The 12575-nt window shown below is 48.3% G+C and overlaps 1 protein-coding gene across 1 annotated transcript in view; it reads left to right on the top strand.

Moving 5' to 3' along the window:
• ZAN (zonadhesin) overlaps nt 1-12245 on the top strand; it is a gene marked incomplete at its 5' end in the record, with an annotated part of 37185 nt that extends 24940 nt beyond the window's left edge. The window contains 14 exon segments of the mRNA XM_081131729.1: nt 5590-5618; nt 5620-5838; nt 6317-6446; nt 6652-6823; nt 7090-7210; nt 7212-7264; nt 7622-7649; nt 7653-7710; nt 8227-8372; nt 8376-8426; nt 8514-8648; nt 8652; nt 9131-9271; nt 10039-12245. Of these exon segments, the coding sequence (XP_080987855.1) occupies nt 5590-5618; nt 5620-5838; nt 6317-6446; nt 6652-6823; nt 7090-7210; nt 7212-7264; nt 7622-7649; nt 7653-7710; nt 8227-8372; nt 8376-8426; nt 8514-8648; nt 8652; nt 9131-9271; nt 10039-10148 (1394 nt within the window). The 3' untranslated portion in view covers nt 10149-12245.
• Nucleotides 12246-12575: the final 330 nt, after the last annotated feature.

Raw genomic sequence — 12575 nt, 5'->3', positions numbered from 1 at the left:
GGATCTTCACAAGGTTCTGCAACCATCACCACTATATAATTCCTGAACCTTTTAAAATTTAAAAGAGTGATTACAGTGTTTTTAGTATGTGATGCATTCATATGGCTCAAAACTTTAAAAGTATTAAAAGGGTCCCAATGAAGTCTCCCTCCCACCCTTACCCCATGGGTCTAGTTCCTGGCCTGGTCTTATCAGCATCTCAGTATTTTTACGAAGGTCTTTTATTTATGCACATACAAACAAATACAAGTTTACTTTCCTTATTTTCTTACATTTAGCATTTGAGACACAGTATTTTGCATTTCATTGTCTTTCACTTAATCTAACTTGGAGATCCTACCATATCAGATATTCTCCTCCATGTCAGATAGCCACATCTCACTTTGTTTTGTAGCTGAGTAGTATTCCATTATTATAATTCATTTATCATAATTTATTTAACTACTCTCCTATTGATGGACTTACTAGTTGTTCCCAATCTTTTGTCTCCCAAGCTGAACTGGGAGAGTGCCATTTTTCTCCCTTCCTTCCCTTGGGCCCTGGCGCACAGCCAAGGATCACTAAGTCTTTAACCCCATCCCCTCTTCCCCAGCTCGGGAATGCCCCACCCACAGCACCCACACAACCTGCATTCCCTTCTGCTCACCTTCCTGTTGGGACCTGGAAGGCCAGCGCAAGGACACCAAAGTTCCCTCCACCTGCGAGGAGGGCTGCATCTGTCAGCCCCGTTACATGCTGCAGCCGAGAACCTTATGCACTTACCATTTTCTATGTGTGTGTCACATGTATTTGTAGGATAAATCCTAGAAGTGGAATTGTTGGGTCAAGGACCCTGTGCATTTGTACTTTTGAGAGAGGTTGCCAACTGACTTTCCATAGGGGTTGAGGAATTTACATTCCCACCAGCAACGTCCATTTCCCCACATCCTCATCAACACAAAGCATTATCACTCTTTTGAATTTTTGCCAATCTGATAGATGAAAAAAGTTGTAATTTACATTTTTCCTATTGAGACACTGCATTCTTTTATATATTTAGGAGCCATTTGAATTTCCCTTTCTGTGAACTATGTCTTCATACTCATTCACCAGTTTTCCACTGGGTTGTTGGTCTTTTCGAACTATTTTATAGAAGTTCTTTTAGCTATTACACAGAATAGCTCTTCACTAGTGCTACAAAAAATTTTCCAGCTTTTTAATCTTTGACTCTTTTCTTGCTATGCAGAAAAAATTTATATATAGTTTATGAGGTCGAATATGTTAGTCTCTGTTTTAAGGCTTCTGCATTTTGATCCATAGTTACAAATGCCTTCCCCCTCTGAAGTTAAAAGAAGAATTTGCCCATACTTTGCTCAAGTATTTTTATGGTTTTATGGTATTTTAGACAAATATTTGATCCACAGAAATTTATTATGGTGTGTAGTAAGAGATATAAATCAACTTTGGTTTTATTTTTTTTCCAGCACAATTAAATAACCAGCCTCTCTTTTCCCACTGACTGAAATGCCATAATTTATCCTATACTAAATTCCCATATGTATTTGGGCTTTTATATGGGTTTTCTGTCCTCTTTCATTGTCCCATCTCTTTTTACTTACTTGTAACAATGTTGTGATCATTGAGAGGTTAAAATGTGTTATAATTTCCAGCCCAGCCAGGCGTGCCTCAGCGGTTGAGAGTCAACCAAGGATCCAGGAGATCGCAGTTCGATTCCTGGTCAGAGCACATGCCTGGGTTGCAGGCTCGATCCCCAGTCGGTGGCATGCAGGAGGCAGCTGATCAATGACAACTCTCTCATCATTGATGTTCCTCTCTCTCTCTCTCTCTCTCTCTCACCCTTCTCTGAAACCAATAAAGATATATTTTTTAAAAAAGTGTTATAATTTCTGATAGGGACAGTCACTACCCACTGTTCTTTTTTTTCTTTTTTTAAAAAAGTTTTCCTGGGCCTTCTGATTTGTTTATATCTCAATTTTAATATCATCTTGCCCGAGTAGAAAACATAACAAAATCTTTTTGTTTGTTTGTTTTAAATTTATCTTTATTGCTGAAAGTATTACAAATGTCCCCTTTTTCCCCCCAAATGCACCCCTCCCCCCAGGCCTTCACCACACTATTGTGTGTGTCCATGGGTTATGCATATATGTATATAAGTTATTAGGTTAATCTCTCCCCACCCACCCACCCCTGCCTTCCCTCTGAATTTCGTCAATCTGTTCCATGCTTCTATGTCTCTGGATCTATTTTGGTCATTGATTTATTTTGTTCAGTAGATTCCACATATGAGTAAGATCATGTGATACTTATTTTTCTCTGGCTAGCTTATTTTGCTTAGCATAATACTCTCCAGGTCCCATCATGCTGTCTCAAATGATAAGGGGCCCTTTGTTTTGTTACAGATGTATAGTATTCCATGGTGTAAATGTCTGAGAAGATGCTTAATATGATTTCAATCTTCTTGAACTTGTAGAGACTTGTTTTGTGTCCTAACATGTGGTCTATCTTTGATAATGTCCCATGTGCACATGAGGAGAATGTATATTTTGCAGCTTTGGGGTGAAATGTTCTGTAAATGTCAATTAAATCCATCTGATCTTGTGTATCACTTAGAATCACTGTTTCCTTGTTGATTTTTGTCTGGAAGATCTATCTAGTAAAGTCATATTTTTCCAGTCTGTGTGAGTCTTTTGTTCTGAGGTGGGTCTCTTGTAGACAGCATATATTTATTTGGGTCTTGTTTTTTTATCCATTCAGCTACCCTAAGTCCTTTGATTGGAGCATTTAATCCATTTATATTTAAGGTTATAATTGATAGGTACTTATCTATTGCCATTTTATTTCTTTATGCCTATGTTTATCATTCTCTTTCAACTTCTTATTACAGGAATCCCTTTAACATTTCTTGCAATGTTAGTTTGATGGTGATAAACTCCTTTAGCCTTTTTTTTTTTTTTTTTTTTGCCTGGAAACCTCTTTATTTCATTATCTATTTGGAATGATAGCCCTGCTGGATAGAGTTGTCTTGGTTTTAGATCCTTGTTTTGCATGATCTTGAATACTTCATGCCATTCTCTTCTGGCCTGTAGAGTTCCTGATGAGAAATCAGCTGACAGCCTTATGGGAGCTCCTTTGTAGGTAACAGATTGCTTTTCTCTTGCTGCCTTTAAGATTCTCTCTTTGTCTTGAATTTTTGGCATTTTAATTATGATGTGTCTGGGAGTGAGCCTCTTTGGGTTCTTCTTGCTTGGAACTCTCTGTGCCTCCTGAACTTGTGTGACTTTTTCTTGACCAGGTTAGGGAAGTTTTCTGCTATTATTTCTTCAAACAGTTTCTCTAACCCTTGCTTATTTCTACATCTTCTGGTAGTCCTATTATGTGAATATTGGTATGTTTCATGTTGTCCCACAGCTCCTTTAAACTGTCCTCCTGTTTTTTAATTGGCTTTTCTTTTTGGTTCTCTGATTGAGTTTTTTTTAACTCTGTCTTCTAATTTGCTGATCCAATCCTCAGCTTCCTCTAATCTGCTGTTTATTCCTTCCAAAGTTTTTATTTTATTTTATTATTTCTACTATGTCATTCTTAATTTCCTTCATGTTTCCATTTCTTTTCTCATGCTGTTGAGCACCCTTACAATCAGTACTCTGAACTCTATAACTGATAAATTGCTTATCTCCATTTCATTTAGCTCTTCTTCTGGAGAATTTTTTTGTTCTTTCATTTAGGCCTTGTTTTTTTTTTTTGTCTCCCCACTTTGGCTGCCTGTTTGGATATGTTTCTATGTATTAGGTAGATCTGCCAGGATTCCCAGTCTTTTGGGTGATCTCTAGTGCAGGCCAACATCAGACACTGTTTGTGACTGGCCTTGAGTACCTTGTTTGAAGCCTTCTGCACTTCACACCCTGTGTTTCCTCTACTGGGGCTGGGTGTGTTTGGACAGGACCAAGATGCGCACCAAGGTCTGCTTTTCCAAGCTTTCAACAAAACCTTTTTAGTGTATTTTATTAGGATCATATTAAATGTATAAATTAACTTAAGAAAAATGGACATTTTTATATTGCAGACTCTTCCTATCCTTGAACACTTCCATTTGTTCACAACTACTTTTGCCTAAAGGGCTTTATTTAATTCCTCCAACAGAGTGAGTAGCTTCCTGCTCTCTGCTCCTGTTACACCTTGCACACACATGCCTGTCACACACTTACTGACCATACACATCAAAGCCGTGCAGAGGCTATTGGCTGACCTTTGTCTCCCATGCTGAACTGGGTGAACTATTATTTTTTCTTTGTTTCCTGGGACTCTGGCACATAGCCCATGATTACTAAGTCTTTACTCCTCTCCCTTTTTCCCCTCAGCTCTGCAATGCCCCACCCACAGTACCTACACAGCCTGTGTTTCCTCCTGCTCACCTTCCTGCTGGGACCTGGAAGGCTATTGTGAGGGCATGAAAGTTCTCCTCCACCTGTGAGGAAGGCTGCATTTGTCAGTTTGGCTATGTGCTCTGTGAGCAACAGTGTGTGCCCAGGACTTAGTGCACTTGCAGGGATGCCCAGGGCCGCTCCCTCCCAGTGAGTGGGGAAGGAAACTGGGGTGGGAACAACACACCTTGGAGCTGATTCTTTCTCCTTTCCTCAGCCTCTATCAGCCTGGGGTGCACATGTCTGTCTGGCTGGCCCTGCCTGGGGTGACAGGTCAAGGTGGTCTCCAGCCAGGCCTGGGCTGGGTGTGTGTGATTTGGGTTTGAATCTGAGGAACCCAAAACCTGGAATATAACACAGTGTATTAGTGGAGCATGGCCTTGGTTTGAATCCTAATGGTACTGCCCAGGGGACTGTGTTACCTCAGTTTCCTCATCTGTAAGATGGGTCCAGGAGTTAACTCCTGAACAGCATATGTAAGACTCCAAGCACAATGCTTCTAGGTACAAGGACATAGGTGTGTGGATGGCTCCATAACTGCCTCTGGCCTGTGCCAATTAAGCCATTTAGACTGCCAGCTTGGGCTGAAGGGGTGAGAGGAAGGAGAACTGGCCCTTCCCTCCTCATTCCCTTGCTCTTCCTGTGGCTTCCACAGACAGGGAAAACCTGGCTTTCCAGTGACTGTACCCAGAGCTGTACTTGCAGAGCAGAAACCATTCATTGCCAGTCCTTCATCTTCCCCTCTGGCTCTCACTGCCAGCCCAACTTTAGCAGCGACAGCAGATGCGTCCCCCACAGTAAGGGAGGCATATGGGGAGGTGAATAGAGGCCAGGCCAGAGGGGCTGAGGCTGTGAAGCTCTTGAGAGAGGAAGGGCCAAGTTCAGGCATAGGGTGGGCCTGGGTTCTCATCCTGAGTCTCTCCAGCTCTGTGGCCACCTGCAAGTCATGACCCTCTATGGGGTTCACTCCTTTAAGGGCAAAAAAAAGGGAACTGGATAGGAAGATCCTCTCCAGTTTTTAATGGGACTGGTAGAGGGGAAGTTTTAGCTCAGTTATCAAGGGAGCTCAGGGCTAAGAAGGAGGGTGACAGGAAATATCAGGCCAGTGAGGGATTCTGAGGTCTGTTATATTTGGGCAGGGTACCTTCTCAACATTGGCCTTTCTTGGCAGAGTTGAAACAATGCTCAATTTTCAGAGACCCCCTATTACCGCACATTTGATGGCCTTAGCTACCACTTCCAGGGCCGCATGACCTACATTCTGACCAAGACTGTGGACATGCTCCCTGGTGGTGTGGTGCCTCTGGTTGTGGAGGGACGCAACAAAATGTATATACCCCTCAGCCAGATCTTCCTGCATGAAGTCATTGTGATGGTCTACAGCTATACAGTCCAGCTCCAGGCTGAACTTCAGCTTGTGGTAAGAGCCAGACCAGATCGGGAGCTTCTGGGGAGGCAGCCTGGGCCATGGGAGGCCACCCGGAGCAGGTGAAGCCAGGACTCCATGTTCCCTGGGAAGTTCTTGATGGAGGTTACCTGGTTATAGAAGTGAGTTTGTGTCACACTCACGTCATGGAGAGAGGCATGAGATTAAGCAAAAGTCTGGAGGAAGAGAGGGGACAAGCGAGGAGGAGAGCACCTGCAGTGTGAAGATGGAGCTGGCTGAGGACGTAGCAGGGGCATCCACTCTGCCAAAGTTTTTGCAAGGAAGGGTCTGGGGCTGCAAAAGCACCAGACCTCTGGGAGGCCTTTGCCATGCAGATAGCAAAGCCTACTGGGGTATCTCATCCATCGAATGATGACACAGAGAGGCACTGAGATGTGCCAAGAGGCAGGGCCATAGTGGCAGACAGGCAGGTTGACTCAGGACTCCTGCGGCTCCTGTCTCCCTTTTCCAGGTCAATGACGAGAAGATGGCCATCCCCTACAACTCCAACAAACAGCTGCAGGTTACCATTCGGGGCCATTGGCTGTATTTGACCACTGACTTTGAGCTGGTTGTCAGCTTTGATGAAAGGAACAATGCAGGTACTTGAGGCTAGGAACAGGAAAGCAGAAGGAATGTTTCTGGGATCGGTGAGGGAAGGAGGGAGGACAATATCTTAGACAAACCTAGCATGGTGAGAGGACTTCTGCCTGGGGTTGGGGCCCTGAATTCCAGTGGAGGCCCCAGGGGGGGTGGGAAAGCAAAGAGGTGAGGGGTCTTTCTCTGGATGCCCCCTTCCTCCTGCAGTGATCTCCCTGCCCAACTCGTACCATGGGCTTGTGTGTGGCCTGTGTGGGAACTTTGACAAGAACCAGAAGAATGAATTTATGCTGCCCAATGGTCCCCTCACTCAGAACCTCAACAATTTCGGCAACAGTTGGGAGGTGAAGATCAATGGAGGCCTCCCCCGCTTCTCAAGGTGAGAGGGCTGGGGCTTGGGGTAGGGAGGCCCAGGGTCCAAAGGCATGAGAAACAGACAGCCCAATATCTGTACACATGCTGCTCACCCCCATATCCTCAGCAGAGGAGGAAACCCACAGGAGAGTGTCCAGACACACTTGCCTGTTTCTCCTAATCTTGTGGGGGGCACCTGCCTTCTGGATCAGGGCCTGTGCTTGTGCCCATCCCTTACACTCCCTCTCAGTTCTTCCTAAACTCACCAGCCTTCATAGGCCTCTTCCCCAGGTCCATCCAAGAGGAGGAGGAGGAGGGAGAAGAAAAGTTGGGCTTCTATGTGTCAGAATGCAGCCTGGAACAGCTGGAGCTCATCAACAGCACTCAGGCCCGTAGGGTGCTGGTAGACCCGCCAGGGCCCCTTTGCTGCCTGTCACCAGACTGTGGCCCCAGAGCCCTTCCAGGAGTGAGCGAGGACCTGGGACAGTGGGAATTGCCTTTCCCTGGTCCTGTTGCTTATCTCTGATTTTCCCTGTTTGGTTCACTTCTCTCTCTGTGGCTTCCATTCCTTTTGATTCAACCCCTTCTACACACACACACACACACACACACACACACACACACACACACTTCTCTCTCTGTGGCTTCCATTCCTTTTGATTCAACCCCTTCTACACACACACACACACACACACACACACACACACACACACACACGGCCTGATATCTTTCTGCAGGCACTTCCAGGCTTATTCTGCAGGACTACCCGCCCTTGCCTCCTCCTCCACTTGACAGCCCTCAACTGTTCCTGCTGTTCCCCTAGGCACTGTGTGTCTGATCTGTGTGTCGCCTAGAACCCCAAAGAGCAGGAGGAGCTGCGCTGCGAGGTTTTCAGTGGCTGCCAGGTTTTCAGTGGCTATGCCAGGAAGCAGCCACCACCCTGACCAGCTGGTGGGACCACACTCACTGTGGTTGACGCACTGACCTTCCCCCAAAGCTGGCCCCTGACCACCCTCAGTCATTTCTGCTTCTGTTCAGCTCTGTGCCACCACATTGCCCCCACCTGGGGCTTCCCCTCTGGGTTCTGCATCCCTCAACTCTCACCATGTCAGCGTCCTCCCAACCTAAGCCCTCTCTGGCTCTGCCAAGGAAGCCTCATCCCCACCCTGTCACCGATCTCCTCACCAATGCCCATCTTCTCTCTTCCAGTTCCTAATGTGCTTTAATGTCACAAAGAGACACTCAGAGCCGGCCCACTCTCTAGCTTCCCTGCCTATAATGAGCTGTGTTCCTTACCTATACCTTCGTGGCAGAGTTGGAACAATGCTCAGTCTTTGGAGACCTTGTTCCCTCTCCAGCCCCAGGTTCCCCACACCTATGGGGCCAGCCCCAGCCGGCCATTCTCTGACTGTGATTCTGTCCCTTCAGCCTTGGCATGCCCAGCCAATACCATCTATCAGAGCTGTATGACACCCTGCCCTGCCTCTTGTGCCAGCCTGGCGGCCCCCAGGGACTGTGAGGGCTCCCATGTGGAAGGCTGTGCCAGCCTCCCAGGCTACATCTACAGTGGCACCTAGAGCCTTTCCCTGGCCCCTTGTGATTGGACCAACAATGGCATCTGCTACCAGGTCGTGGGGTCTGGGAGGCCCTGGGGAGTGGAGGTGCGGAGGGAGGAAAACAGGACCTTTTCCTTCCAGCCCTTCTTCCTTCTCCAGCTAGGTGACAGTTTTGTGACTGAGGATTGCACTCAGCACTGCACCTGTGCCAGCTCCGAGGTCCAGCTGTGTGAACCCTTCAGCTGCAGCGCGGGGGAAATCTGCACCCTGGGGAACTTCATTCACGGCTGTTTCTGAAGTGAGCTCAGATAGCCCCTTGGCTTTAAGCTGCCTCCATACCTCGAGCATCCTTGGACTGAGGACTGTCCTTCCCAGTCCTATGCCCGGGACTCCTCCTCATCCATGCCAGAAAGTTTGTGCCATTTAATTCCGCTCCTTCTGGCTTAGCCCCTTCATCTGTCAGGAGGGGCAAAAGTTAAGAACCTGATGTGTCCTGAGCGTCTGCTATCTGCCAAGAACTTAGCATCAGCTTCCCATGATCTGTTTTGGCCCTTACTCAGCACTTGGTAGCAAGCATAATCTCCCCATTTATAGGTTTAAAAAAAAATGGAGTTCAGAAATGAACAATTTCCCTAGAGCCCAGAGCTAGTGAGTGCAGAGCCAGGAATGGAAGTTGCTGTTTTCCTCCCTGGGGTCCCTGCTCCCAGGCCTCTCTCTGACTGTGGGTGCCATCCAAGAACGCCCCCACCCACACACAGCCCCCTTTATCCTTGTAGAAAGCCTATGTCTGCAGAACCCCTGTCAGAATGACGGGCACTGTCAGGAGCAGGTCACCCACTTCACCTGTGAGTGTGAACTTGGTTATGGGGGAGACTTCTGTATGGAGCTTCGGGATGTACCATTCCCTGAAAAGCCAGGTAAGAACTTAATCTCAGGCCCTGTATCCTCATGGTCCCTTCCCCACCAGCAACTGCCGCTATTCCATGTATATAATGTTTGCATCTAATAGGTATGATAGACATATAACAGATAGGTAATAAAATATTACTGTAATGTATATTATAGAAAATATAATAATATATAATATTATCCCTAGAGATGAACAAGACAGGATTCTCAAAGAATCTGAGTCCCTGTGCCCATCTCCTACGCACATTTTCTGGAATCTCTCTGGACTCTAGCTCTCTCCTGAGATCTATATGCCTCACCCCCACTCTTATTTCTCTTCTTGTATCACTCTAGGCCTCTCCAAGACCTTTAGCCTCTGGGCCAGTGACTTGCCAACTTTATCTTACCTAAGAATGGGAGGGGGGCAGGGCTAGGAGAGGTAGCTTGTTTAACACATTCATTTGCAGACTCACCCCAGAAATCTGCATATTTAACAAGCTCCCAGGTGACTGATGGAAGTGATTCTAGGATTCCTCTTTGAGAAGTACTGGTGGAACTGATGCCCTGGACTCCAGGGACTAACTGGATGAACATCCCTCCAAAAGGGTTATGGGAACTGTGAGCCCAGAAACAGAAAGGGTTGGGGGGGCACTAAAACCCTTGGAAATGGAGCAACAGCCCCGTAGAGGAAGAACCAGCCACAACTAGGGATTTAGGGGTATGCAGGCCCTTCAGGGTAGCAACCGGAGACCAAAAGGAAGTGTCTTTTCCTCCACCCCTTCCTATCCCATTCCAGAAGTGTCCAACTTTGTTGCCATCCAGTTGAGAATGCTGGTGCTTGTGGTGGTCATAGTGCTGGCAGGGATCAGAGAATGTGCTTCTAAGAAGAGGAGGAGGAGGAGGTGAGTTCTGCGAGAGGGGGTGAGGGCAGCTGAGGGGTGAGTGAACATGGGGAGTGGGCACTGACCCTCTCTGTTGCCCCCCCCCCCAGGGAGAAAATGCTGAGCCAGAACAGAGACAGGCTGGCAGACACAGGTGAGAACCAGCCCCACAACCCAGAACCTTGGCCACCAGGAGTTGAGTCAGCTTCTAATAGTTTCCTCCCTTTCCCCTCAGATTTTGTTCCAGAGCCTGCCTTCAAAGTCACTTAGTTTTGAGTTGTCCTCAAAAAAGTTAAAATAAAATTGTTTGATTTTGAGATATAAATTTCCATATAATCATGATGGAAGAGGGTCTGAGATGGGTCTTTGAGAGGAGAAATAGAAGGCAGGCAGGTGTGTGGGGCATAGGGCTCAGTGCCCCACAAAATGTCCCGAGGGGGTAGGTGTGAGGAGGGGAGGCCTATTTCTTATTCAAAGCCATATCAAGGTGGGCAGTCAGCCCTCTGGCTTCTGGAATACAGGAGAAAAGGTCGCATTTGTCATGTTTTCCCCCTAAGAATTCTCCTTCTCAGAGGACTTGACCTCTGCGCTTCCCACTAGGGGAGTGAAAAGTGGTCCTAAGGGGTTTGACATTCCTAATGAAGGGATGACTTGCTGGGCAGAGCCTAAGAATGGGAAATGTGGTTTTTCCCAAAGGGTGAACAGGACTGTGCCCCTCTAAGGGGACCCTACCTTCTGTACACAGCCATTTTCCCAAAGGGCCCAAGAGCTACTATGGCAACTGAGGGTGGGGCCTGGGGCCTCTTGCTGAGTCTTGAGTTCCATCCTAGTAGGAGTAGCACCATCACCCCCCCACTTCAGCCTGAGGTCAAAGGGCAAACATTTTGACCCGACCCCCTGCCTGGTGCCTCCCACCAGGCAGGTCCTTGTTTGGGGGAGTGGTTGGGACATTCTGCTTGGACTCAAAGAAGGAAAAGAAAGCTTCCAACTGGGGTGAGGACAGTCAGGATGTAGGATCACAAGGGACAGGAGACTTGGGTTTGGGGACACCAAAGCAGATAGGACACTGGGTTCTAGAAAGGTATTCTTATTCTGTGCTCCTCCTCTGAGATCACTTGCCCTGCAGCCACCTTCTTTTAAGGAAGCAAGACCTAACTTGGGCTGAGATAGGGCTCTGGGGAGGGAGGGGTGCCCATGGCCAGGCCATCCTGCCCCTTAGCTGGGGGGAGCAGCTCACACTCAAGCTAGGTGTGATAGGCAGTCTCAGGAATTCTGGAACTTGGCTGTCCATGCTTTAATCTGGGCGACATGGGGCTTCCTGCTGTACACCTGTACAGACCTTTACCCAGTCTTTAACCCTTTGCCTCTGTTCTTCACCTGTGCCCTGATCCCTTGACCTATTCCTCCCCTGGCCCGCTAAAGTCACCTTCCCTAGCCAAGTGTCTGGTTGTCAGGGGAAGGGGGTGGCCTGGGCCAGCCTCTTCCAGACAGACCTCCTCCTTCTGGACCCAGACCCCCTCCATCTCTGGCAAGACTGAGTCCCTCCCTCTCTTGGAGGTATAATATGGGTGAGATCTCATCAGATGAGGGAACAGAGGATTCCAAAGTATTGAGATGGGATCACTGCCAGAGGCTCCCTGGGCTGGGAGAGGTAAAAGCTACGATTTAGGATGCTGGACAGGATGCTGGACGCTGCACCGACCCCAACACCACAACAGGAGGCAACTGAGATGCAGAAATAACAAAGCTGCCTCAGTCGAGGCCTGCCCCTGCAGGTGTCCCTGAGGGCAGGCAGACTGGGAGGAAAGAAACAGAACGTGGCAGAGAAAAACAATGGGGATTGACCCCATCTTCATCCTTCTGTTTGGAAGGGAGAAGTGGGGGGAAGACACTCAGGAGTTTCCCCCTCCCCTTCCCCAGAGGCTGGGAGAACCTGCCTGGGCAGCGTCTTGAAAGGGGGAATTGTCCTCCCGACCGAGCCCGCATCTGTCTGTGTACACACGCGGGGGCCTGCATCCTCCACCCCAGCTCTCTGCACCTCCCCCACAGCCAGTGCACACACTTTTCCTCCATGCCTTTAAACCAACCCCAGCTGTCAGCATCTGGTCCACATCTGTCTCCATCTGACTGGACCCCCATCCCAGTGGATGCCTCACCCCCACCCACTTCAGGGGACTGTAGAGCAGGGCTGTGAGCCCAAGGCCTCCTCTTTGCCTCAAACAAGCACCCTTCTGGGGCTAGGGAGGAGGGGGCAGCCCCACCCCGGAGGTGCCCCAGGCTCTTGGCAGAGCCATCTGGAGCTGTTAGAAGCAGCTGCCAATGACTCACCTCCCACTGCCCCCACCTCACCACCTCAAACACACCCTGGGGCTGGGAACTAAGCACCCAGCCCCCCACAGCCCTGTTTCCAGACCTCCCACCCCTCCACACCCACTCTGCTTCCCTCAGAAGT

The sequence above is a fragment of the Miniopterus schreibersii genome, assembly GCF_964146895.1.
Source record: "Miniopterus schreibersii genome assembly, chromosome: 3".
Classification (NCBI taxonomy): Eukaryota; Metazoa; Chordata; class Mammalia; order Chiroptera; family Miniopteridae; genus Miniopterus; species Miniopterus schreibersii.
This window is presented reverse-complemented; position numbering and strand designations above follow the sequence as displayed.